This window comes from Pteropus medius, unplaced genomic scaffold, assembly GCF_902729225.1.
Source record: "Pteropus medius unplaced genomic scaffold, Ma_sr-lr_union100, whole genome shotgun sequence".
Classification (NCBI taxonomy): Eukaryota; Metazoa; Chordata; class Mammalia; order Chiroptera; family Pteropodidae; genus Pteropus; species Pteropus medius.
Window position 1 is genome coordinate 26,405,767 of NW_024351073.1, and position 27,716 is coordinate 26,433,482.

General features: G+C 49.4%; 2 protein-coding genes and 1 long non-coding RNA gene across 6 annotated transcripts in view; 1 reads left to right on the forward strand and 2 right to left on the reverse strand.

Moving 5' to 3' along the window:
- The window catches only part of PDCD6 (programmed cell death 6), a 15,439-nt gene extending 15,057 nt beyond the window's left edge, over positions 1-382 (reverse strand). Inside the window, exon 1 of one of the 3 annotated variants that reach the window (XM_039842879.1) lies at positions 193-382. In XM_039842879.1, coding sequence (XP_039698813.1) covers positions 193-293 — 101 coding nt within the window. In that variant the 5' untranslated portion in view covers positions 294-382. The remainder of the gene's footprint in view (positions 1-192) is intronic. The other 2 variants (XM_039842882.1, XM_039842881.1) reach the window with 2 other exon arrangements.
- The window catches only part of LOC120586321 (uncharacterized), a 12,266-nt gene extending 1,981 nt beyond the window's left edge, over positions 1-10,285 (forward strand). The window contains exon 2 of the long non-coding RNA XR_005648692.1: positions 5,313-10,285. This is a non-coding gene — a long non-coding RNA (uncharacterized LOC120586321). The remainder of the gene's footprint in view (positions 1-5,312) is intronic.
- SDHA (succinate dehydrogenase complex flavoprotein subunit A) overlaps positions 9,161-27,716 on the reverse strand; it is a 26,132-nt gene continuing 7,576 nt past the window's right edge. For both annotated transcript variants that reach the window (XM_039842877.1, XM_039842876.1), the window contains exons 4-15: positions 26,703-26,846; positions 26,267-26,431; positions 25,049-25,197; positions 24,277-24,401; positions 23,660-23,828; positions 22,698-22,893; positions 21,888-22,059; positions 19,533-19,651; positions 12,490-12,601; positions 12,237-12,367; positions 10,704-10,817; positions 9,161-9,506 (exon numbers count right to left, since the gene is read on the reverse strand). In XM_039842877.1, coding sequence (XP_039698811.1) covers positions 9,420-9,506; positions 10,704-10,817; positions 12,237-12,367; positions 12,490-12,601; positions 19,533-19,651; positions 21,888-22,059; positions 22,698-22,893; positions 23,660-23,828; positions 24,277-24,401; positions 25,049-25,197; positions 26,267-26,431; positions 26,703-26,846 — 1,683 coding nt within the window. In that variant the 3' untranslated portion in view covers positions 9,161-9,419. The remainder of the gene's footprint in view (positions 9,507-10,703; positions 10,818-12,236; positions 12,368-12,489; positions 12,602-19,532; positions 19,652-21,887; positions 22,060-22,697; positions 22,894-23,659; positions 23,829-24,276; positions 24,402-25,048; positions 25,198-26,266; positions 26,432-26,702; positions 26,847-27,716) is intronic.

The following is a 27,716-nucleotide window of genomic DNA, read 5'->3' on the forward strand; positions in this document are numbered from 1 at the left end:
AGCAGGCCGGAGGGGAGGCCGGGACGTGGAGGCCGGGGCGGGGGGCAGGGCGCAGCAGGCCGCGGCGGGGAAGGGCGCAGCAGGCCGGGGGCGGCTGGCTGCTGGCTACGGCGGACCCAACGGGTGGGAATAAGCCAGGAGGCCGGGAGAGGCCGGCGGAGCCCTGTGAGCGCCGCGGGCGCCGGGCCTCACCTCTGGAAGACGTTCCACAGAAAGCTCTGGTCCGGCAGCGCCGCGCCCGCGACTGGGCCGGGGCCGGCGCCGGGGCCCGGGCGGTAGGGGTAGGCGGCCATGGGCCGAGGCGCGCGGCTGGGCTGGGACGTGCGCGGCGACGCTGGAAGACTCAGGGCGGCTCCGCTTCCGCCTCCGCCGGGGGTGGGGCCCGGCGCTCACGCCACTTCCGGGAGGGCAGGAAGTGCGTGTCTCCGCGGAGGTCACGGGGCCAGCGCAGCCAATCCCCTCGCGGGCCAGTTGCCCGGCAACGCCCGAGTCCGGCCGCCCCGCTGCGTGTCTCGCCCGCAGGGCGTTCGCGGCCAGTGGCCAACTGGTTCGGGCACCGCTTCCGTCCGCAGAGCAGAGCGGACGTGACGGGCGGAAGGGGCGCCACTCGGGCACGTTTAATTCTTGCGTCCAAACAAAGTCGTGGAAGCGAATGTGACTGAGGAAAGAACGCCTTCGTGACCCCCTCGTGCTTCTCTGGATTTCCCAGCCCCGCTTCCTCAGTCAGGCCACCTGCGCCCTTTGCCCGGGCCTCACCAGCGGCTCTCCATGCCTGTGGACCAGGGACCCCATCATGCTCCTGGCCAGGGTGTCCCCTTCTGCCGGTGACAGTTACCGCCCTCATCTAGACACAGATGCGACGCAGCGTTTTTAGCGACTTCCCCGCTTTAGGACACTCGCATGGTCCCGGTGTCAGCCAGCCTCGCCCCTCCCGCCCCGGTCTGGGTCAGGACGCAGGATCCATTTCTGTCAGTTCATAGAGTGTTCCAGCCTCGCTGGTTTTTAAATTTTTGATTCAATGAACGCTGACTTGTTTCATCCTCAGAGCCGGGAAGCATTTCTTGCGGCAAAAACCGACCTCGCTGCTTGCGAGAACTCCCAAGGCCCCGGAGCCAAGGACCTGGCCTTTTACCGAGGCACCCGAGACGGCTCTCGGTGGATGCTGATCCATTATTCAGCAGCGCGCTGGGCACAGCTGTGGATCTGACCCTCTGTCTTTCTTCCAACTGTTAACCCTCTGACCCACTTTTTCTCACTTGGCCATGGGGTTACCTTGCTTCAGAGTTCTTTCAGGTTCTTCAAAGAAATTAAGATATTCTGTGACCTTGGAAATCCTAATCTGCAGACCTCTTCCACAATGTGGACGTTTTCTCATGACAGTGACTTCAAGTGGTTTTAGTTTTCTCACAGTCCCTTCTGGATTTTCCACAGCTCTTTGATCTGTAGTTTCTGAAATCCATCTTTCTTCTCTCTCCCATCTCTCCTTTTTTGTTCTCTAGATAGTAAGTTTGTAAGTTTCCCGGTGCAGCCCGTGTAGGGAAACAGCAAAAAACGTCTCGGCCTCCTTCTCCCGACAGTGTCACCACTGCCAACCCTTGGCCGAGACTCCAGCCTGGATTGGCAGAGCCCACAGCATCTGTGGCCCGTTCTACTCTCTATCTAGTTCTAGAGGTGGGAATGACTCATTCAAGGGAAGATTCACTGAATGCTTCCAGAGAGCCAGCACCTACCCTCGTTTAAACGTTACTTGATGTAATCCTCACGCCACCACCTGGTGGCAAGATACCAGGGTCCACATTTTCCTGGGAAGGCCATGGCGGGCCTGCGGTCACGGGCAAGAGCAGGAGATTGTATGTGCTTTTCCGGCATTATCTCGGTGCTGGCGAGACTGACTCTTAAAAGGGAGATTAATTAGGAAATAAAGGTTTATAGCAAAAGTCAACCCACGCCACATACACCCATACAGATGCACACATGTATCTAGAAGGGTCCCTCAGATACAGGTCTAATGCAGTCGCAGACGAGGCAGCCTCTGTCACCCCCACCTCAGCCTGATCTCTGAGAGGCTACGTTTGGGCACCGCACGTGGCGCGTGTCCCTGTGCAGTGGCGCTACGATGCTGCGGCCGAGCCACTGCCACTGAGGGGCGCTGCCCGGAGGCCTGCCACCACTTGCAAAGATGGACAGCAGCGAGGGAGGCCACCTTCTTCCAACAGAAACAGACAGCTCACCTCCCGCCCTTGGTTCTGCCGAGTCACTTGAAGTGCCGGTGTGCTTGCCACTGTGTCCTGGCCCATCCCAGATCCAGTTCCCTCCCAAGCAGGTCTGTCCTAAGCTTTCCATTTAGACGGTGCTCCTGGGTGGAGGAGGAAAGAAATGGAAAGACAACACTGCTTTCTTCCTACGTTAGCATTAGTGCAGTGTATCTCATGTCAGGCGTCTTTCCTTTTGGTCTAATTTCTCTGCGCTAATTGGGAAAAACGTCTTTTATTACACTTAGAGCTTTTCTAAACACTGGCCCTTTCTGGACGCCGGCGTTCCGAGCACTCCACGGTCCCTTCTGTTCATCCGGCCTCTGGCATGCAGTAGGCTCTCTATAAACACGTTAAATGGACAACCAAGTAGCGATGTGCCCATTCTTCTGTCCTTTGCGTGTAACTGTGCATATGTGCGCACACACACAGTTTGTAGCTACCTTAACAGCTTTCCTTTGAAGCCACTTTGATTCATTATCTATGTCTTATTTTCTTGTCAGCTGTGCTGTGACACGTGCACAGTGGAGAACTTTCCTTTCTTAGTCATTTTCCCTTTCACAGCCTCTGGTGGAGACTTCTAGGGGACAGCCCACAGTGCCCAGCCTCCCCCTTCCTTTCCAATATTCTTGTCCGAATTCAGTATGAAAGAGAATGCCCTCAACACAATAATTCGTAAAGATCTATGCACCCCTATGTTCACGGCAGCACAATTTACAATAGCTAAGATATGGAAGCGACCTAAATGTCCATCAACAATGATTGGATAGAGAAGCAGCGGTTCACATGTACAATGGAATATTACTCGGCCATTAAAAAAATGAAATCCTAACAGTCGCAACGACGTGAATGGAGCTAGAAGTTATTATGCTGAGTGAAATAAGTCAGAGAAAGATAAATTCCATCAGATTTCACTTACGTGCGGAATCTAAGGAACAAAAAGAACAAACTAATCAAAAACAGACTCACAAATATAGAAGACAATTTGGTGACGGCCAGAGGAGAGGGGGGTTGGTGAGCTGGGAGAATGGAGTGACAGGTTAAAGAAGTACAAATTAGTAGCTGACAGATGGTCACGGGGATGGGGAGCCCGGCATAGGGAACGCGGTCAGCAGTAACGTGATGGCCGGGTGGAGGGCCAGAGGCGAGAGCGCGATCGGGGGAATCATTTCATAAACTATATAAATGTCCAACCAATGTACTCTACATTTGAAACTAATAAAAATTTTTTTAAGAAGAGAATGCCCCACCCCTTTTGTGTCAGGCTTACTGGGTAGTGGTCAATTTCTCAAATACGTGCTGTTTAGTATAAGGAGATACCAGCAAATGTCTATATAATGTTGGCCGACAGACTTTCTGCGATGGAATTATTTTGTATCTGTTGTCCAGTGTGGTAGCTACGTGCCACATGTGGCTACTGACCATTTGAAGTAGATCAAGGTGATTTGGGGATGGAATGCTAAATTCTATTTAATTTTAACATGCTTAATGTAAACAGCCACTGCAATGGACTGCGCAAGTCTGAATTTTACTATATGTCTTACCATTTTGTTTCTTTTAATCCACATTAGAAATTATCCACATCTTTGGGCAGTATTCTACTTTTTTATCATGACTAATATTTTCTTTAGTTCTCTGGTTTGTCAGTTCCCCTAACACATGTGGGTTCATTTTGAAACCGTGAACACATTTCACAAAACACTTCCTGGGTGAAATCTTCTGTCCCACGAGTCCCACAGAGACTTACATTCCCAGACTACGCAGTCTGGCTTCAGAGCACTCATCAGAGTAGCTGGAAGGTTTCAGGTTCAGAAGTCGCAGACAGACATAAGGAAACCAGCCCATTAGTTATTTCTTTGAAACCTCATTGGCATCTCGTGCTTCAGGGTCACCTGTGCTAGCTTTTAATTTACTGCCCCAACACTTAAGTGTTGCTGGAAGGCCCACGTTAATGTGGGAACACTTGGTTTACAAAGCACCCTGGCATATCCTATGTCGTTGCATCTGCTGGTTGGGATGAGACAGCTGTCTGAGGTCATCAGTTGTCTGTTTGCTCCTGAAAATCACTCCTTCACATCTGTTGGACCAAGCATTCTACGCAGGTGGTTTTCAGTGTGGTCCTCCCATGTTACAAATGCAAATTCTCAGACCCCCGCCCTCCAGGACCTACTGGATCAGTTCTGGGGTGGGGTGGGGCTTCTTACATCCTTCAATGTGATTCCGATGCAGGCCAGGTCCAGATCCACCGCGCTAGAACCCCAAGTGCCGACCTTCACGCCCTCAGTCCTCATTCGTATACTTATGGCCATTCCTCTGTAAAGAACTTTCCCTAATCAAGTAGCTTATCCTGAATTGCAAATTGGTAATTGTTTATTTTCCTTTAATTCTCTATTTTCAGTGTTGAGCCAGCGCCCAAGTTACTTCCAAGAGTGACCAATTATGTGTTTTAGTTTGGTTTTTGCGGTTTTTCGCTGATTAAATTATCGTTATATATTTGGTTTTTAACGTATTCAATGTGTTTCCATCACTATTGTTCGCTGGCCCCCAATACCCTCTGACATGGTCCCAGTGGTCTTTAATGGCTTCCTGGCTTTCTGAATCAGAAACCGTCTTAGGCTCATGTTGCACATTCCCCACACTCCACCCCCCCAGCCCCTCAGCCCAGGAATCAGCGATTCTTCGAGGAGTCCTGGCTTCTCTCAGTGGGTGTGGCACACAGGCCACCACCCAGGTGCTTGGGGGTCCCCTGTCCCTGGGCAGAGCTAGGAAATGTTTTTTAGAAGAGCAAAGAAAAGAATGAGCTCACATCTATATTTCTATTCCAAATTTAGTAATACAGGGTTTTCTTTACCTGGTTTTGAACTCCTTCCTTAGGAAAAAAAGTTAACATTAATATAATTAGTTATAAGCTCTAACTCACATTGCGCAATTCCAAAAGACAAGTACCAACATTACCCCTGAGATTACAGCTTAAAATGTAGGACTTCTCAGTGGCTCTATTTGTTATCAGACTAGTTGACTCAATGCCACTTGAAATAATGTTCTCTGTGACTCTCACAGCTGGATCTGCAGTTGAGTTGCACTCGCCAGACCTGTGCAGCCCCGTGCTTCTTGCCCCAGAACCTGCAACTCTGCCAAGGGCCTCCTCTGGTGGTCGAAGTGCGGCAGGAGCAGGGAGGGCCAGGAGTTCTGACACCCTGAATGCAGCCCGCAACCCCTGAAACACAGCAGTCCCGAGCTTGTGAACTACCGGCGAGGCAGGGTGGAGGAACCTCAAATACCATGCCAAGTAAGAGAACCCAAACGGAAGAGGGCATGCCATGCAGCTCCGCTTACAGACAGCGGAGAATGCGAACGAATCGTTATGGATGGAAAGATCAGTGGTTCCCTGTGGACCGGTGGGGAGACCAGGAGGGCACTTGGGGTGGTGAATGCCTTCATTATGTTCTGCCAATTATACCTCAAAAAAAGGAGTTAAAAATGCTACCCACCCCCGACTACATCCCCCAAAAAGAAGATAATTTATACTCAGATAAATTGTCTCATTATGTGACTGGTAACATCCAAAGGTTGTCATCAGACTTTCTTTGTGAAACTGTGGGAAAGAAGACTCTCCTATAATGCTGCTGGGAACGAGAATGTCACAGCCCGAGGAAGCAAATTTGGCAACATCTGGCAAAATGATGTGACCCAGCAACTCTACAATCAGGACTCCACCACAAAGAAACTAGAAAGTGACTTCGCGGTTACCCACTGTGGCATGTGTAATACTGGAAGCAACTCAGATGTCTACACTAGGGGATGACCGCCCTCAGCACTATACACAGCAGAAGGGGTGACTCCATGCGACGAGGAACGACCCCGCTACAGTGCCACATCTATCTGCTTCTTGTTTTCTTTACCGCTCACCAGGAAGATAAAGCGGTCTCTGCAGGAGAGAGGATGCAGTGTAAGGAAGGAGGCGAGGTCTGGATGCAATGGACTTTGACATCGTGGATATGTTTTACATATTTATAAGCGTAACATTTCTAAAGACAATCCCTAAAAGTGAAAAACAGAATCTGAAATGAATGAACCTAACTGCCTTGGACTGGACTCTACAGAAGCCGACCCTGGGACAGGACCTTGGAGGTGACCCTGAGCAGCCTCTGAAATGGGGAGGGAAGAAATCTGGTCACATCCACAGCAGTTGCATTTAGTATTTGGTTACTTGAATGCTTTAGGACAGGGGTCCCCAATCCCTGGGCCAAAGACTGACACCAGTCCGTGGCCTGTGAGGAACCGGGCCATACAGCAGGAGGTGAGTGGCAGGTGCGCGAAAGAAGCTTCATCTGTATCTGCAGCTGCTCCCCAGCGCTGGCGTCAGCGCCTCAGCTCCACCTCAGCTCCTCAGGCGTCAGATGCTCATAGGAGCACAGCACCTAGAGCCCTCACACGAGTTCACAACAGGGTTTGCGCTCCTACGAGAGACTAAGGCCTGAGGACGGGAGGTAGAGCTGAGCACTGATGCCGGCGCTGGGGAGTGGCCGCGAATGCAGATGAACATTGGCAGGGAGGTTTGACTGCGCGGAGACCATAATAAATCAATTGCCTGCAGACTCAGCAAAACCCTATCAGTAAGTGGCAAGTGACAATTAAGCTGCATCTGGTGGCAGGCTTTAAGCCGGATTCCGACACTTATTTCAGTGGCCCACCTATTATGTTATTTGCCAATTCCTTCCGTGCCTCTCACAAGCTAACCCTAGCCAAAATGAGTAAAAACAAACGTCACCGGAGAGCTGCTCCGAAAAGCGAGAAAGACCCAGTGACGGGACGGGACGGGACGGCAGAAGACCCTAAGACTGCCGACAAAGAGGGAGCTGCATTTCACAGAAAACACCGAGAGTCCTGCTTAAATCACGGGTTCATTGCCGACAGGCGCTTCGCGTTCTCCGAGCCGGCTTTGTATTACGTGGCGACCGGCTACCCAATGAAGCCGTGAAACCTTCAAAACTGCTTTGCCACAGGGAGACCGAGCACTCGGCCATTAAAAGACAAGCCTTTGGAGCTTCTCAAAAGAAAACAACCCGAACACAAAGAACAGAAGCAATAATTTGAAGGCCACCATTTCATCAAATGCGTCTGCACTGAGCATCGTTCTGAGAGGCTAACCGCTGAAGCTAAGCAGCCCTTTACTACTGCTGAAGATGATCCTGCCTGATACTGAGGACACTCGTGTGAACTTTTAAGAGGCTGCAGTTCAAAAGGTGGCACGTGTTCCTTTCAGCTAGCACCATAACTAGACGAATGAATGAAACAGCAGATACTGAAGCACAGTTAGAGGATTCATGAGTCACTGATGTTGACAAGGCAACGATGCTTGCTTTTGTGTGACTTTTCAGGAGGACGTGCATGAGGATGTTATGTGCACTTTTGCTGCCAGCCAACACCACAGCTGCAGAGCTATTCAAGTCTTTGAACGAATACATAGCAGGAAGACTGAATTGGTTATTTTGTCGATATATGCGCGGACAGAGCGGCTGCCATCGTAACTGGATGGCTTTCTGGTTTCACTACTTGGGTCAAAGAAGTCGCTTCCGAATGTGAGCCTATGCACTGTGTCATCCATAGAGAAATGCTGGCTACCTGAAAAATGTCACCTGAACTTAACAACGTTTTGCAGGATGTGATTAAAACGATCAACCACACTGAAGTTCGCGCCCTTCACTCACGTCTGTCCATGAGGCTCTGTGAGGAGATGGACGCAGAGCACACGCGTCCTCTCTCACACAGACGTGAGACGGCTTTCTACAGGCAGGTCACTGGCCAGAGTTTCTGAGTTACGAGAGCCACTCCAGAGATTTCTTTTAGGAAAAGTCACCACTGGTAGCAGCACATTTCAGTGACGGGTGGCAAAACTTGCTTGCCTGTGTGACATATCTGGCCTGCTTAACCAACTCAATCTGTCACTTCGGGGGAGGACGACGACAGTGTTCAAGTTGACACATAAAGTGGCAGCATTCAAAGCCAAACTAGAATTATGGGGGCGACGAGGGAACACTGGGATTTTTGACATGTTTCAAACATTAGCAGAGATTTGGAAAGAGACTGAGCCAGGCCTTCCTTCTCCCAGCTGGTGCGTGGTCACCTATCTCAGCTTTCAAGAGACTGAGCGTGACTTCCCAGCCACAAAAGACCCCCGACCTGGGGAGGAACGGATCCGCGACGCATCTGGGAATAAGCCAGGTGAATCAACTTTGTCCGTGCTAGATGATCAACTGCCTGAGATCCCAAATGACAATGTCCTTAAAAGTAAGCTTGAAACAAGTTCAACTCTCCATACATTCTGGAATAGAGTCAAAGTAGAATATCCTGAGATGGCCACAAAGCACTGAAAAGCCTGCTTCCATTTCTAACATCCTGTCTTTGTGAAGCAGGGTTTTCTGCAGTGACTGCAACCAAAACGAGATTATGGAGTAGACTGGACATAAGCAACACACTTTGGGTGCCACTGTCTCCCATCGCCCCCCGAAGGGACCGTCTAGTTGCAGGAAAGCAAGTTCAGGGCTCCCACCGAAACGGTCCTCCATTACGGTGAGTTGTAAAATTATTTCATTATATGTTGTAACGCGGGAATAGAAATGAAGTGCACATACATGTAATGCCCTCGAATCACCCTGAAACCATCCTCGCCTCTGGTCTGCGGAAAAGTTCTGGCACCAGGAAACCGGTCCCTGGCGCCTAAAGAGGTTGGGGACCGTTGCTCTAGGACGCGTGTTCGCACATTAAATGTTTACTAAGAACAAGAAGGAAGTGTTTGTTCTCTTCATTTGCTGTCAAGTACTAAAATTCATTTTTACTTAAATACCTACTACAACAAAATGTACCAGACTAAAAAAAAAAATCGCATTTTCTATTTCAGGTTGGCCAGTGTGCCCAAAGAACTTTGTAATTTGTTTTATTTAAGAATCGTGCTCAGCTTCATTATTTCACAAGGAAGCAAGAAATAAAGGTAAGGTTAACACTTTGGGCTTTGACTACGAGCAAGCTACTGGCCACTGGGCAGGCAGTCTCTATTCGAATGGCACTCCTTATTCACGGGAGTACAGGATTGAAAACACAATTATGCTACGAACATGTGCGTGGCATATTACATATAATTACAAGAGCTGGTCAACTCGGGCCTCATCAGTAGGAGCGAATGGCTGGGGGGACTGTGGCACAGTCAGCCTCGTTTAAAGTTTTGTCGATTACAGGCCTGTATTCCAGGGAGACCTTAAAAAGAAGAGCCGGTGGTAAGCTGGGGCACAGAAATGCACTGACAGTCCTCTCTTATGCTCTTTTGACAAATTAACTATCAAAGTAGATTTGCAGAAAAATATGCCAGAACTTAAACATACTGGAGTACTTTTCACAACAAACTCAAAAATGATCTAAATGCATGATAAGGGACTAGATGTGTAAATTACAGTAAATCCATGTAATAGAATACAGCAATTAAACTGTATGAAATTTTTGATGCTTTACAAAAATGTTCAAAAGTAGGTAAAACCCTGTATATACTGTCATACTTAAAGTATCTTTATAAGATGCATTTACTTCTACTCTTTTCTACTTGTAAGTGAATATTTATACACATACACATAATAAAATGTACACAAAACTTGAGATAAATATTTCGAAATAACAATAAAGAATGTTTCTAATTAGTGAGCTTATAAATGTTGATTTCTTTTATTCTTTTTGTACTTTCTGTGCTTTCTACAACGAGCATATGTTTCTTTTATAATCATAAAAACCCAAACATTACTACAAATAGGCTTGTACTAAGGGAGGGAAGTCTGACCTCTTCCTCCAGTCAAAAACAGCGTTCATGAAAAATTATGAAAATCGCTACCTGCAGAACTGAATGGCAGGCGCTCTGTTAAGTGATGACCATGGAGCACAACTTGATGTCTGTGTACCCAGATAAATGATCAAGACTATCCCCTAAGAGCTATGAAAAGCTTAAGGGTAAATAAACTCTTTGTACTTTAATTATTTCTGAACCTTAACACCTGGCAAAAATGCCTAATGGGTAATTATGCTTTGGAGAAATGAGACAGGGAGCCTCTCCTGTGATCTCAGCTGGCTCCTCCCAGGCCCTGGCCACCCCACCCTGCCTCTCCCAGAGCCCTGCATACTCTGGGCTTCCCTGAGGCTGCCTCTAGGTGGTCCAGCCAATGGGAAGGGAAGGAAGGGGTGTGCGTCCTCCTGTCCCAGCCTCAGGCCCTGAGCCCAGCTCTCCTCTCTGCCCCTGCCCCCAGGCCTTGGGAGCTTACTCCCTGCCCAGGGCCAACGCCAGGGAAGGCCTCCCAGCGTTTCAGTGGCATCTCGTGTCTGTCAGCAGTCTATGTACATGCCTGCTGCCTGCCCCAGTTTGTCACGTGCACATGTCAGTGCACGCGTGAGCGGGCCACGTTCCCCACCTACCTTCCCAGTCCTGCTATCGACGTAGGAAAGCGTGTGCTTCCTCCAGTGCTGCTCAAATGGCTTCTGCTGCTGACCCTGGATGGGCTTGGAATAATCGTACTCATCGATCCGCTCCTGAGGCCGAGAAAGGGTGTTTGTTTCAGGACATATCATCGACAATTATTCCAAATTTCCTATTACTCTCTCAGAGCAATGTCATCACCCTGACACATGAGACGGGTCTGATACGAACCTCCACATCTCACTCAGCAAGGAGGTCCCACTGTCCTGTCCCAGGCAGGCCTTGTTCAGAGAGCCAGGCCCTTCCTAGCCCATTTTCCAGCCCATGTCCATCCCCTTTGTAATTCCTGACGAAAAACCACTTGACTGCATCTCACCTAGAACAACGCACAGCAGGTGACATGATGCAAATTGGTACCCGACGCAGGGGCATGGAGACATGCGGCATGCCAGGCATTTGGCAGCTGTCCGCCTCTAGTGTTACTGATGAGCCCTTAATCCTACACCAGCCATCCCAGGGCCCCCACACCTTTACTGAGCCCATCTCTGCCGCAGACCGTGTCCCGATGGGGTCAGGCCCGCTCAGGGCAGGCCACACCACTGGGCAGGGGGTTGGCTGCAGCAGCAAGGGTCCAGAGCTTACTTTCTGTGCTCTTACGCACTCGAAAGTTCATCAAATACTTTCCATCTTCCTGTTCTGTACTCTGGGAGATTTCAAATTCTTTCACTCTTTTTTATATAAATGTTTTAATTTTAGCAATAATATTAAAATTTCCACAAACTCCTAAAGAGGAGCTGAACGCTATTAAGGATAACTTGCACGTGGTAATGGATGAGCCGCACGAGAGGCTTCAATAAAACCCCCAAAATCCAAACACTTGCTGCTTCTGCTCTGTGGGACGAGACCTCTTAACGGGACAAGCGTGGCCACGGCGCGTCCCCTTAGCTCTGGCCCGTACCTACGGGGCGTGCTCCCCCAGGGTGCGGGTCCCAGCCGTAGCTGCCTGAGTGACATGAGGATCTCCGCAGACTGAACCCAGCCCCAGGTGGTGGAGGATAAACTAATCCAACTTCACAAGGAACAAGACTCGGTTGCTCTTACTTAGGCAACGTCCCCACGCCCCCACGGCCAGCGGGTTGGAAGGGCCATTGGCGACCCCAACAGTGCCCCGAACCAAAGCGCGGGCGTCCGTCCTGGGAAAGCGGCCCGAGCCGGTGGCGCGCGCCCTCCGCGCGCATGCGCCCGGCTCCCCGCGCCCGGCACCGAGTCCAGCTCATCTAAAAACGGCGGTGGGCCACGACCCCTCTCCCAGACCAGAGGGCAGGGCCGACAGGTGACACACTCGTCATCTGAAACTCCTAAGTCGGCATTTTCGGGCAACAGCGACTCTGCTTGTGGATCCCAACCAAGAGGAAGGTCCTCCGGCCCCCAACACAGCGACAGGTACCAGGAGGAAACCAGCACGTTTCCCGTTTGCTTAAAATGGAGCGGCATGTGGCGAGAGCGCGGCGGGGGGGACCGAGGGGGCGCACCTTGTAGTCCTCCCTGGCGTGGGCGCCGCGCGACTCCTTCCGGGCCTCCGCCCCGTAAATGGTCTGCAGCGCGCACAGCATCAGGTTCTGCAGCTCCAGCGTCTCCACCAGGTCCGTGTTCCAGACCATTCCTGGGGACACACCAGACTCCCGTGAAAGGCAGGCAGGATCCGGTCAGACAGGGGTCCCCTCCGTCCCCGCTGAATGGGACACCCAGCGCCCCGGCTGAGGGCAGGGGCCCGGGCTCGCTCACCTCGGTCAAAGGTCTTCAGGTGCCTCAGTTCCCCGTAGAGCTGGCTGAGTTTCCCGCAGCCCTCCTGCAGCACGCTGCCCACCCGGAACACCGCCGCGTGCTCCTGCATGGACTGCAATGCGCACGCGCGTCAGCGGCCGCCCGCGGGAGGGGCCCCACCGACGGCTGCCAGACCTTCAGATCTTTCTCATGTGCATTTTACTTTTTGTAAAACGTTTACGTAAATTAAACAGAAAACCCAGAAAACTCAGGCTATTTATGACTCCAAATTTTAAAATGGAAGTTGCGTTTTTGTTTGTGAGATTCTACTCTCTCAGCAACTTTTGAACCCGCAATGCAGTATGTACGGACTATAGTTACCATACAGCCTGTTACACCCCCAGGACCCCCAGGACTTAGTTTTAACTGGAAACCTCTACCTTTTTGACTTCCCCACTCATTCTACCCACGTGCACCTCTGGCAGTCACCAATCTGTTCTCTGCACCTGTGAGCTCAGAGGTTGTGTGTGTGTTAAGATTCCACATGTGAGATCACGTGGTATTTACGTTTCTGTCTGACTTACCTCACTTAGCATAATACCTTCCAGCTTGATCCATGTTGTTGTACATGGCAGGACTTTTATTTTTTATAGCTGAACATTCCACTGTCACACAGGCCACTCTTTATCCATTTATCTGTTGATGTGTCCGTGATTTGGCTATTTTAAATAAGGCTGCAATGAATATGTGATACACGTATCTCTTCGAGTCAGTGTTTTCATTTGCTTTGGTTACCGCAAGTAGGATTGCTAGGTCATGGAGTAGTTCCATTTTTAATTTTTTGAGGAATTTCCATACTATTTTCCACAGCGGCTGCACCAATTTACATTGCCACCAATAGTGCACGAGGGGTCCCTTTTCTCTACATCCTCTCCGGCACTTGTGACCTCATGTCTTTTTGATAACAGCCATCCCAACAGGTGTTAGCTGAGATCTCACTGTGGTTTTGATCTGCACTTCCCTGATAGTGATGAACACCTTTTTATGTACCTGTTGACCATCTGTATTGTCTTCTTTGGGAAAATGTCTATTCAAATCTTCTGCCCATTTTTAAAGTGGGTTGTTTTTTTCTTTGCTATTGAGTCATATGAGTTCCTTATACATTTTGTACATTAGCCCCTTATCTGCTATATGATTTGCAAATCCTTTCTCCCATTCCATAGGCAGCCTTTTCATGCTGTTGGTGGCGCCCTTCGCCATGTGAGAGACTTTTATAGTTTGATATACCCCACTTGTTTATTTTTGCTTTTGGTGTCAGATCCCAAAAATCATCACCAAGATTGAGGTCAAGAAGCTCACTGCCTACATTTTTTCCCAGGAGCTCTATGGTTTCAAGTCTTTAATTTATTCTGAGTTAGGGTTGTGGTCCAGTTTTTTTTTTCTTTTTTCTTTTTGCTTGTAGCTGTCCAGATTTCCCAGTACCATTTATTGAGGAGACTATCCTCTCCCCACTGTATTTTCTTCATCCCTTTGTCGTAAATTCACTGACCACACATTCAGGGGTTTCTGATCTGTCTATTCTGTCCCACTGTTCTATGTGTCTGTTTTTATGCCAGTATCATGCTATTCTGATTACTGCAGCTTTGTAATATAGTTTGAAATCCGGGCGTGTGATGACCTCCAACTTTGTTCTTCCTTCTCAGGCTTGCTTTCATTATTTGGGGTCTTTTGTGGTTCCATACAAATTTTAGGATTATTTGTTGTAGTTATGTGAAGAGTGACCCTGGAATCTATAGATTGCTTTGGGTAGTATGGACACTCTAACAATATTAATTCTTCCAATCCAGGGGCACGGTGTATCTTTCCTTTATTTGTGTCTTCTTCAATTTCTTTCAGTGTGCAGGTTTTTCACCTCCTTGGTTACATTTATTCCTTTGTATTTTATTCTTTTTGATGCATGTGTCTATGGATTTTCTTAATTTCTTTCTGATAGCTTGTTATCAGCATATAGAAATGCAACAGACTTTTGTATGCTAGTTTTGTATCCTGCAACTTTACGGAGCTCATTTATTAGTCCTCGCAATTTTTTTGGTGGAATGTTTAGGGTTCTCTCTACACAGTATGATGTCATCTAAAAACAGTGATAGTCTTACTTCTTCCTTACCAGCCTGGATGCATTTTAGCTCTTTTTCTCACATCGCTGCCACGGCTACGACTTCTGACACTGTGTTGTATCAAAGTGGCAAGGGTGGGCGTCCCTGTCTTGTTCCACTTTGTTGAGTTTTTATCATAAGTGGATGTTAAAATGAAGTTTTGATTAAAGCTTTTGAGAAATGGTGGCAGAAAGGGCATAAGCACTCCATCTTCGAAGTCCCCTGAGGAGACAGCAGCTGTGTGCAGGCTATAGGACACCTTCTTGTCCCACTCACAAGGTCTGATGGTAAACGTCACAGGAGCCAGTAGACGGCCCCTTGGTGCGGTTACGAGGCAGTTAGCAGTGGGTGCTGAGGTGGAAGGCGGTGAAGGAAGGGGCCTGGGAACCCTCATGGCTTGCTCTTCTGGTTAGTTTGCAGAAGCTCCTCATGTATTAAGTACCTTTACTTTTTCACTGTTTATGCTCGTAAAAAAATGTGATATGATTACCACAGCATTGTAGTATAGTTTGACATCAGGTAGTATGATACTTCCAACTTTGTTCTTTCTCAGACTGCCATGGCTATTCGTGATCTTTTATGGTTCAATATAAATTTTTGGATTATTTGTTCTAGAAAAATGCCATTGGTATTTTGATAAGGACTGCATTGAATCTGTGGATTGCTTTGGGTATTATGGCCATTTTGATGATGTTGAGTCTTCCTACCCATGAGCACGGTGTGTACTTCAGTTTATTTGCATCTTCCTCCATTTCTTTTTTCAATGACTTGTAATTTTCTGAGAAGTGGTCTTTTACCTCCTTGATTAATTTTCTTGATTTTGATGCAACTGTAAATGGAACTGTTTTCCTAATTTCTGATAGTTCAACACTGGTGTATAAAAATGTGACCGACTTCTGAATATTAACTTTGTATCCTGTGACTTTACTGAATTCATTTATCAGTACTAACAGTTTTTAGGGTGCTCTATAGATAGTTTCACGTCATCTGCCTTTCCAGTCTGGATGCCTTTTATTTCTCTTTCTTGTCTGACTGCCGTAGCCAGGATTTCCAATGCCATGTTGAACGGAAGCGGTGAAAGTGGGCATCTTTGTCTTGTTCCTGACCTTAAGGAAAATGCTTTTAGCCTTTCCCCATTGAGTATGACGTTAGCTGTAGGTCTGTCACATATGGCCTGTTACGTTGAGGTATGTTCCCTTTATTCACCACTTTGCTGAGAGTTTTTAGCAAATGAATGCTGGGTTTTGTTGAATGCTTTTTCTGCATCTATTGATATGATAGGATTTTTATCTTTCAATTTGTTAATGTGGTATATCACATTGATTTGTGAATATTAAACCAACCTTGCATCCCAGAACTAAATCCAACTTGATCATGGTGTATAATATTTTTAGCGTATTGCTGAATTCTGTTTGCTAATATTTTGTTGAGGATTTCTGCATCGATGTTCATCAGGGATATTGGCCTATAGTTTTCTTCTTTTGTACTGTCGTCATCCGGTTTTGGAATCAGGGTAATGATGGCTTTGTAAAAAGAGTTAGGAAGCCTTCCCTCCTTTTGAATTTTTTGAAATAGTTTGAGAAGAATAGGTGTTAATTCTTCTTTGAATGTTTGGTAAAATTCACCTATGAAGCTATAGTATCAAAGCTATAGTAATCGAAACAGCATGGCATTGGCATAAAAACATACATAGATCAATGGAACAGAATCGAGAGCTCACAAGTAAATCCATATCTACATGGTCAGTTAATCCATGATAAAGGAGGCAAGAATATACAATGGGGTAAAGAGAGCCTCCTCAATAAATGGTATTGGGAAAGCTGGACAGATACATGCAAAAAAATGAAACTAGACCACTTTCTTATACCATATAAAAAAATAAATTCACAGTGGATTAAAGACTTCAAACGTAAGACCCGAAACCATAAAACTTCTAGAAAAAGACATCTGCAGTAAACTCTCTGATATTGCTACCAGTATTTTTTTTTCTGATATCTCTTCAGACAAGGGAAACAAAAGAAAAAGTGAACAAGTGGGACTACATCAAACTAACAAGTTTCTGCACCGCAGAGGAAGCCGTCAACAAAACGAAAAGACAACCCACTGAATGGGAGGAGATCTTTGCCTACGGTATATCTGACAAGGAGTTAATATCCAAAATTTGTAAAGAACTCATACAACTTAACCAAAATAAATAAATAAACAATCCAATTAAAAACTGAGAAGACCCAAATAGGTATTTCTCTAAGGAGGACACACAGATGGCCTACAGACATATGAAAGGATGCTTATGGTCACTAATCAGAGAAATGCAAATTAAAACCACAGTGAGATATCACCTCACACCTGTCAGGTTGGCATCATCAATAAATCAAAAAACAACAAACGCTGGCAAGGATGTGGCGAAAGGGAATCCTTGTACACTGTTGGTAGGACTGCAAATTGGTGCAGCCACTCTGGAAAATTTTGGAGGTGCCTCAAAAAATTAAAAACAGAATTACCTTTTGACTCGGCAATTGTACTTCTGGCTATTTATCCAAAGGAAACCAAAATACCAGTTCGTAAAGATCTCTGCACCCCTATGTTCACGGCAGCGCTATTCACAATAGCCAAGATGTGGAAGCAACCTAGGTGCCCATCAACAGATGACTGGCTAAAGACGTTATGGTTCATATACGCAATGGAATATTACTCAGCCATAAAAATAATGAAATCTTGCCATTTGCAATGACAGGGTGGACCTAGAGAGAATTATGCTGAGTGAAATAAGTCAGACAAAGATAAATACTATGATTTCACGTATATGTGGCATCTAAGGAACACAAGAACCAAACTCAATGAACAGACAGACTCATAGATACAAAGAACAAACTGGTGACTGCTAGAGGGGAGGGGAGTTCGGAGGCTGGGTGAAAAAGGGGAAGGGATGAAGCACAAATTAGTAGCTACAACGCAGTCACGGGGATTTAGAGTACAGCACAGGGCATACAGTCACTATTACTGTAATGGTTGTGTGTGGTGCCGGATGTGTGCTAGAGTAACTGGGGGGATCACTTTACAGATTCTATAAACAACTTTTTTAAATTAAAAATTAGGGTAAAAAAGACATGTAATATAAAACCAACCTGAAACATTTTAGGCATGCTGAGAAGCAGGACCTACCTCTGTTTCCTATCATTTACTGAATGACCTTGCCTTCCACCACTCCTGAAAAACCCCTTTATCATGTGCTGAATCAGCACGTACCGAGGGGCCTGTTTCTGGACTGGCTTTGTTCTACTGACTCAGATGTCTCACAATTCATTCTACTTAGCAGACAGCTCACCCACCTCTTTAGAATGAGAAATCATGTAAGATGTTCTGCACACCACCACTGTCATGGTTTCTCCGGAAGAATAAATGGAAAAAAACCTGTCTTAGACCCTAGTAAACATCAGGTTAAAGACTTCATGTTCTCCAGTGGTCGTGTTTTTCATACTGTTTACATATTTCTGGTTATGCTGATTCAAGGCATCTTAACCTTTTTTGGCTGCACTGCAAATGAGATATTAACTACTGAATAGATTATTGCTGGCATCTTGGAAAGCTACTAATTTTTGCATATGAATCTTTTATCCAGACAGCTTTCTTCATCCTTGCATTGTTTTTATTCACTTTTCAGTTTATTTTCTTGAAATTTTTTGGTAATCGTATCTGCAAGTAACGACAATTTTTAGTACACACATTTCTTTTTCATTTCTTACTGCATAAGGTGGAATCTACAGAAAAATTACTTCCCCACACTCAAATGTAAATTCCACATGGGCAGGAACTTTTACTCTATTCGGTGTCAGCGCCAGCATCTAGAGCACTGCCTGGCATGTGGCAGGTACCAATACCTGCCTTGTTTGGTGGCAATGCCTCTGTCTCTCATGGGCTCGTCACTCCCACATCCTGCCTAACACGGTGGTTCGTGCCGTGGTATCAGCGCCCTACACAAGTCCTGCAGAGTATCAGCTGACTGGTGCCCCTTGAACACTCTGTACTTTCACTCATGCTCCTGTCCTTACCAGTCCTGGAAGCCTCCCTGACACAGAACCACACAGCCCACAGCCCTTCAGAAAGGCAGCATCAGCATGCGGCTTTTTCCTACTAGTGGCGTCTGTGTGTATGTGTCACTGGATCCTTTTCAGATCCCTGCAAATAATTTCAGGTGAACAGAGATCTCATTCACGGACTGAGAATCCCTGTATTAGAACTTGAATGATTCCTAGCTGTTCTAGGTACTATTATCAGTCTAAACCTGTGTTATCTAATGCAGCAGCTGCTAACCATGTGCGCACCAGTTTACATGAAAACTGAAATCCAGTTCTCTGATCAGACTGGCGACATTTCGTATGCTCCACAGTCACAGGTGCTCAAGGGCAGGGAGTGCTCCCGCCCTTAGGGAATGTTCCATCAGCCGCTGGTCGGAAGGCGAACGCTCTTAAGAGAAACACGCAGACTGCCCACAACCCACTCCCCCCTCCTCCTGTTTTTATTTACAGCTGTCAATGGGCCAATTTAAAGACACTTCCCAGAGCTGCTGGAAGCCAGATGTGCTGATGGGATTCATTTCTCAGCAATGAGATGTGCTGGGCTTCCAGGCAGCCTGTAGAAGGAAGTATTGGGGTGCGGCGGGGGGAGGCGTTGACTGTCCCTCCTTCTTCGGGCTGTGACATACACACGAAGGCAGAGATGGTGTGAGGAAGGATGCCCTTGCGAGCACCCTGGAGGCTTAGAAGGCAGTTCTGGGTGCTCCGTCCACGTCTATATGGAGACGTCCACCTTTCGTGTGACTTGGCCCCTCTGTACTCTACTCGGCATGGCAGGGAACCCGTCCTTCTGCCGCTTAACCCACAGCCCATGCAGGGCGCGCGCCCAGGTACTTACCTTCTGCATGCTGAGTCGCAATTCCGATGTTCTTATGCTCCCGTCGGCAAATCTCAATTTGTCAAGATTCATGACAGATTCTTCCCCAGCATTTGCTTTAATCGGGGGAACTTTATCTCCTACGCAAACAAACAAACAAACACAGAAAGCTATAATTTAACTCCTGAAAAACACCTAGGAAAAGCAGATGGACTGAACGGTAGCAAGTGTGCATTATCGCCTTCCGGGGATTTGGGAGATGCGCCCGTGCCCCCGCCCGACTACCCTGCACTCGAGGGACCATCTGCTGACTTGGGGCTGAAGAATTAACACAGAGACAAAACTTCTGGTAAAGAGCAGGTGTCCAATAAGTAATTTCTGAAGGAACAAAATAGAAACCGTTGCTTAAGCCTAAAAATTAGATTTATGAAAACCATGCGCTATTACTCTATTGAGAGAAAAAATGGCGCCCTTCAGATCAGCGGTTCTCAGCAGTTTTGCCAACTCTCCCCACCTGGGGAAGGGGCCTGGCCAGGCATATTACGTCCCCGGCTGACCCTGACCCTTGTACCCTCAAGGTTTGCTGTCCTCACCTTTCTAAAAGATAAATGTTTAGAGGACTTTTAAGGCCTTTTTGGGGATGATGGTAAATGTATTTTCTTCAGCAGGTACTACATGCAGGAGGCATGAAACGCAGGAGATGAAGGTTTGCAGGTGAAGCAAGGCTATTTGCAGCCACTCTCTCCCCAAGGGACCGGGGCTGCTCCGATCCGCTCAAGCTCTTGACAAGCTGCTGCTTCATTTGCTTTTGTAAATGAAGTAAAACTGACTTGTTCTTTAGGTGCACAGCAACCACCATCATCAGAATACAGAAAGGGGGTTCAACATTTTTATGTTTAAAATACTCATGTTTTGAGGGAAGTAGTGGGGCAAACATTTTTTCCTTTCCTTTTTTTATTTTTAAAAATGAAAGTATAATTAAGGTACAATATGATTTTTAGTGCAGATTTTCAAGTCTGGACAAAGCTGCGTGAGCTGTACCGCAAGCAGGATGTGGTCCCTGGCAGCCACTGGTCCATCTGAGCCCCAAGTTTTGCCTTTTCCGGAATGTTGTACAAAGAGACTCATAAATGCAGCCTCTGGAGTCTGGACCGCACAGCCTGACACATTTGAGATTCATCCATGCTGTTGCATGTATGTAGAGATTGTTCCTTTTAATCGCTGAGTTGAAATAAATTTTTAAAGTGTGCATCGATCCTTCAGATATAAAAGTATATGCTACTCTTATGAAACTTCCTTTTTCTCATCTTCAAAGAATGGGAACCTCAAGTTCTCTGCTCTGCTTCGACAGAGTGGATATCGGGCTCACTGCCTAGGGGACACGTGCCCTAGATCTGGTGTCAGATGAGGTGAGTTCAGTTCCTGCCCTTGCAGTAATGCCTGGACACGAGGCCCCGCCTCTGCGTTTCAGCCCGGAGCTGTGGCCACAGTGAGGGGGACAATGCGTGTGAATGGGCAGCCTGACCCTCTGTGGAGCACATCTCCATTACCACCAGCATGAAGGGCGGTGCACCTGCCCTATGAGGACTGTGTGTAGTTAGTGGTTGGGCGGCAGTTTACAACGTCTCTCAGACCGACTTAAAATCTACACAAAAAGCTTTTGTTCGATAAAAACAGTGCAACTGACAGAGAACAGCCAACACCAGTGACATGCAGCGGGAAGAGTAGGGGCTCAGGGACCCGCTGCCCCTGCCTTGGGGACAGTGTCTCAGGTTCATGTTGTTCTACCAACCAGGGCCAGGTCAGCGATGTGAGGCCCTTTGGCGGTCAGAGCAACAGTGAATGTCCTGCCTTCGGTGGGCTCGCACCCAGCACAGTTCCTCCTCTGCAAATACCTGAAGTCACTACAAAACAACACACTACTTGGAACCCGTTGTCACTAAAGGCGCAGCCAGGACCTGGCCCCGCGCGCTGTCTGCAGTAAGCCGTCCCCGTCCCCTTTCCAGATCAGTTACGCTGGTTTTTAGAATGGCCCAGATTAATTTTTCTGTAAGCGTCAAATAGTTATTCATGTATAACTACGATTTAAAATATTCCACTGCAAGTCAGTCATTTATATCAGGTACTACGTGATAAACTTCTCCTCAAAATAACAAGTTCCTAATGGCGACTTTAAGCAGAACATAATGACTGCAAAGGAAATTCTGACCAAAAAAGTTACTCTCTTTTAACTGTTTAGACCTCATCCAGCTTGTATCCAGCCTCAAGCCTGCCGCCACACGGACCTCTGAATGTGTCCATCTCCTCCCCGCTGAGGAGACCCCGACTGTGCAGCCCCCGCCTGCAGACACCTGGCGCCGTGAGGAAAACACTCACCGGGTCTGCAGGACTCCGCGATGCTCAGGGCGCATGCCCGGCCAAAGACGACCAGGTCCAGCAGTGAGTTAGCCCCAAGGCGGTTGGCGCCGTGCACCGAGGCGCAGGCGGCCTCCCCACAGGCGTACAGGCCGGGCACGACCTGGTCCTGGCCGTGCACGTGCCTCAGAACCTGCGAGAAAGAGGCCGAGACGTAAGGGCGCAGTCTGAACCCCCGCAGCCCCACCAGGAGTGGCGGAGAAGACCGGGGCGGTCCACAGAGAACCCTCCAGCACCTGCGAGTTCAACCCCTTGGCTAGGTCCCGTCAGAAACACCGGCCCCCACCCTCGGATTCGGGACTCAGGGTGGATGGCCGTTACACTGGGAGGCAGAAGACTGGGTTGTAACTCGGACTCTTCCAACGTGTTCCTCCTCTATACTGTAAGAACCCAATTCCTCAGCCCCTCGCCTGAGGACTGAAACCAAGACCCCAGCTGGAAAGCCCCACGAGCGGCAAGCCACCCAGAAGTGGTCACTGCCAAGAACACACAGGTTACAAGATCACTGTGAAAATAAGATGAGCTTGTGCAAAAAGCACTGTAAGTGATTAGGACTATTTACTCTGGAGGGATTAATAAGTCTCTAGAATCGTCACTAAGGGGTGAAGGTGAAAGCTGCACTAGCCCCGGGCCCGCCTCTGCCGCTCAGGAGGGCAGCTGAGGGGACGGGCAGCCTACCGACCCATGCAGTACTTTTCCTCTAAGACCTAAAGGGACCACTGTGAGGTGGGCCACTGTCCCCACCCTCTTTCCCACTGTGTAGTCAGTCACCTGCCCCTTGTAGTTGGTGGGAATGCCACCCATGTTGTAATGCACGGTGGGAAGGACAGGGATCGGCTCTTTGGTGACATCCACACCCGCAAAGATCATGGCTGTCTCTGAAATGCCAGGCAGGCGGATGGCCAGCTGCTCCGGGGGCAGGTGGTGCAACTGCAGGTAGACGTGATCTTTCTCAGGCCCACAGCCTCTGGTGAAAAAGGACATCGCAACATAAGGCAAAGAGCAGCAGTCACAGGAAATACGAGATCACAGAGTCCTCATTTTTACACCCGAGCAAACCCGTTCGTCTCGTCCTCCCTAAGCACCCCTACGTGCCGGGCTGGATTCTGGCCGCGAACACCACCGGCTGCCATCCTGGCCTCCCCGGATAGCTTGCTAGGCTTTGCGTGGCAAAGGCATTAGAAAGTCCCTTCCTGCCAAAAGCTCCGAAGAATTACTTGACTTCTCACTTTGTATTTAACAGCGCAGAAGCTCTGTGGCTACACCGGCAGATGTTTCCTGTGTCACCACAGTAAGGCGCAGTGTTGCGCTCCGAAGAGGATGAAGCTGCCTTGTTAAAGGACAAACAGTCCACGCACCAAGCAGGTCCTAAGAAGTGCGGGCTGAAACTCCACCAGGGGCTCGCCTGCTGCCCTTGGGTCGCAGTGTGCCTGTCCTGCTCTCTAGTACTCGCTGACGTCTGTGTCACACACTCACGTTCAGAAAACCCACAGACGTCAAACGATCACGTTTGCAAGTATAGGTCTCTGGAGAGATGCACACTGACCGGCAGTGGTCAGAGATCCCAGAGGCGAACGCCCACCTGCCCACAGAGGCGGGGCAGGCACTGCCACTCACACAGCAGCCACACCTGCCCACGTGGAACAGACACCAACACCGCCCACCACGGAGAACGGAATGCGCGCCTGCGTGCATGCACACGTGCTCGGATACCTCTGGAGACGCTCACAGACCTGCCCTCACGGATCTCCAGGGTCATGGACCGAGACACGACGTCTCTGGAGGCCAGGTCCTTGGCGACGGGGGCGTACCGCTCCATGAACCTCTCGCCTTGACTGTTAATGAGAATGCCGCCCTCTCCACGGCACCCCTCCGTGATGAGACAGCCGGCACCGTATATCCCTGCAAGGACCCAGTGAACAAACGTTTACAGCCCGACTGTCACAGCTGCGTCCTGACATCACTGTCACTCTGGCAGCCTGATGTTCTCTCTCCAAACTGAAGTGTGCCTGGGCCACTCCCTTGGTCCAAGGCGCTCGCCTGGTGAATGTGACTGAGGCCTTACCATGTGCCGCACTGAGAACACAGACCTGCCCCCGCCTCCCAGAGCTGACAACCCAGTGGGGGACGGACGCTGAACCACCACGGCTCTGAGACTGGGCAACGTGTCATTAAGATGGAACCTCAACTGCCTTGGGGAGAGCAGGGGCAGTCTCCTGAGGAAATGACGACTTAGGACCCGGGAGACCAGAAAGAGGTACTTTCGAGCTGTCGCTGCAACAGAGCATCCCACAGGGACTGAGTGCCTAAAAGACACAAGGCCCCGATCCCGCGGAAGCAGCCCGCCTACCTGTGGGGTGGAACTGAACAAATTCCAAGTCCTGGCAGGGAAGCCCTGCCCTGGTGATCATGGCGGTGCCGTCGCCGGTGCTGGTGTGGGCCGACGTGCAGCTGAAGTAGGTGCGCCCGTAGCCTCTGAAAAGCAGGCCAGCACAGAGCGGTGACCACACAGCCGGTGCCATCGGGACCTCCCTTCTAGAGACACTGAGTGGATGCAGCAGCCACGCATCACCACCATGGGGGCCCTCCACACCCTGGACAACCGGGAGGTGGCCTGGGGACAGAGAAGGCCTCTCGCCTGATCTTTAGTACTTCAGTGCTGTCTGAGAAGCCTCTATCGCTTTTGTAACGAAATTTTTAAACGTTTCTGGATTCACCTCTTCGAAGGCTTGAGTAAGACTGGCTGTATAGAATGGAATTTACTTATTTTCATCACGTGAACCAACAGCACTCATCTAATACCCAGAAATCAGTATAAGCACAGTATCTAGTAAAACAAGAGATTATTCCAGAACGAGTCACGTGATTCTCCAGGATCAGTTTCCTCAAGGGTCCTCCCCACTGCGAACTGACGACAGACACTTCCTCGCCCACCTCAGAGGCAGGTGCCCCCTTGAGAGAGGAGGGATCGAGGCTGGCAGAGGCGATCAACCTTGCAGGACAGGCCACGGCCTGTGTCTGTACCCCTGTTCCGGGGTGCCCCTACTTTTACTAGGATGAAAGGCCTCTGACGGGCAACTTTCTTACAGAGAAAGTGAGTACAACAAGAATTAGATTCCTACCCAGTGGCTACAACCGTGTTCTTTGCTCTTAGGCGATGGATGGACCCGTCTTCTATGCAAAGTGCGATGACGCCACGACACTCCCCATTCTCCATCAAGAGGTCCAAGGCGAAGTACTCCACGAAATAGCTGGTGTCGTACCGCAAGGACTGCAAAGACAGCCGACGTTTTCCACTGCACTGAGGGTGTTACACCGACATGCAGGCGATGCTGTCCACGTGAACAGGCTGAAGACCGCGTGTAACAGAGGACGAGGTGAACCTGGGAGAGTCCCAGGCGGGAAACGAGTCGCAGACGGCAACTCACACCGAGTAGAGCTGGCGCTGCCATGTGACAGCGCAAAAGGGGCCCTGCTCTTAGCTGTACGGACAAAACACGAAAAGGGAGAACACACGCTGGTGCACGCCAGAGAACACGGCACCGTGCTGACATGGCCCTTGTTCTCACACCCTAAGAGGCGTTCCGGGCTCTCTGGGGCCACACGCAGCACAATCGCCTCAGAGTCTGATGACAGAGCTGGGGCCCTCGGACCACTGGGCTGTCCTATATGGGAGCTACTGACCACACATGGCCATTTAACCTAACGAAACACAACATTCAGAGCCCCTCAGCACACTAGCCACATCTGTCACGTGTGGCAAGCGCTGCTGGGCTGGATGGCCCAGGCCCTGGTCTGAGTCACCTCGGCTAATGGAAAGGTCTCTCATGAAACTGCCAGCTCCCCACGCGACACACAATTCCATGAGATGGGCAGGTCCTTGTCACATATTCGCCCATACTTTTGGCCAGAGAAGCCACTGGTGTCCTAACACTTGCAAATCAATGACCTGTCCCATTCTTCAGAACACAGATTATCTGGCCATGCCAAAGTTGGCCCCAACTATCCAGTGACAACCAGCCCTCAAGTCTCAGTCTGGCTGTCACAATTCAGGAGCTCGGAGGTGGCGAAAGACCCCTAAACACCTGCTCTGCTCTTACGCCTTCAGTGTGGACAGAGTGCATGTTCAACCTGGTATGTACTAGATTTTCTAGAACTGATACTTTCAAATGAACAACTGTACACAGGGCCTACCGAGTTATTCTGTTGCTTGTTAAGACACTCCTTAGGCTGACAGGCTGGCACTCCAACCCCTTCCCAGGGTGGCCTGTCTCTGGCTCATCACTGTATGCTGGCCGGACCAGATGGGTCGTGTCCCCGTGCCCCCAGGGCAGGCTCACCCTTCCATACAACGTGTGCAGCAGTGAGTGGCCGGTGCGGTCGGCCACGCAGCAGCACCGGTGGGCCTGCCCGCCTTTCCCAAACTTGAGGCTCTGTCCGCCAAAAGCGCGCTGGTAGATCTTGCCGTCCTCGGTTCTGCTGAACGGCATGCCGTAGTTCTCCAGCTGGGGAGCACAGAGACAACGCCTGGCACTGTGAAGGAACCGAGGGGCGCGCGGCTGGCCTACCCCGGACGCCTTCCGCCTGAGTCTGCAAACCCCGAGGGACACAGTCTAGGAGGACATCGAGACTGCAGAGAAAGGAAACAGTCCCCTGCAGAGTGACCCCAACGGCCGGCAACAGCAGGGCGTCCCTCGTCATACCAGCTCGTCGCCGCCCCTTCCAGCTGACCACACAGGCCTCAGTCCCGCAAGAAACAGGCTGTGAGGACGTTACCTCGACCACAGAGGCAGGGGCCTGCTCTGTCATGTAGTGGATGGCATCCTGGTCCCCCAGCCAGTCGGAGCCCTTCACGGTGTCATAGAAGTGCCACCTCCAGTTGTCCTCCTCCATGTTCCCCAGAGCAGCATTGATTCCTCCCTGGATACATGGAGCCAACTCAGGAGTGACAAATGGAAGCCCCCACGGTCCCCGCCCCGGGAACTGCCTTCAGAGGGAGCCAAGGACTTTCATGATAACTCTCGGTGAGGGATCTGACTGCGGGCCCTTAGAAAGAGACAGCCCACCCTGACAGACTCCAAATCACTCCTCCTCCCCTTACCAAGCTGGTAACATAGGCCCCAGCCCCGTTATCCATGAACGCGACAGGAAGCTCAAGTCCTTGAAGAACTGTTGGAGGACTGAGAGGTGCAACGCTTACGACTTACCTAACCTGGCACATAAAAGGTACCCACAAATTTGTGGGGATAATTTTATGACAAAACGTTCCCAGTGGTTATTTGTGGGGACGGGTCAAAGTGCTTACTGACAAGTGATAAACTCTCAGCCCAGAGTCACACACCCACACCCCTGCCTCCTTCGGCCGTGCACTGTGACACTCTCCTACTTTTGTCCTGTTCTATCCCACTGCCTCCGCCCCTCAGGGACACAGGAAACGCAGCACAGGGACAAACATACGGTGGCCAGTTTCCGCCGCAACTTAAATTAGATTCTTCCTCTTAGATAAGCTCTTTCGCACGGCACCCTTTCTGACTCCTTTCCCTTTTTCCCAATCGTTACTACTCCGGCACAACTTCCGAGTCAAGCTGACCCCCTGGAATTCCTTCCCCTCCTAGTGCTGCTGCCTCTGTCCCCCAAGTCATGCTCCGGTTAGGATAAGATGACCCACTGTGTGAGGAACCCCGTCGCTCCCTCCCTTCTCCAACCGTCCAAGTGCAACGCGAACGCAGCCCCAATGACACGTGGTGAGCACGAGCGCAGCAGGACACACGCGTGAAGCTTGACCCGCTA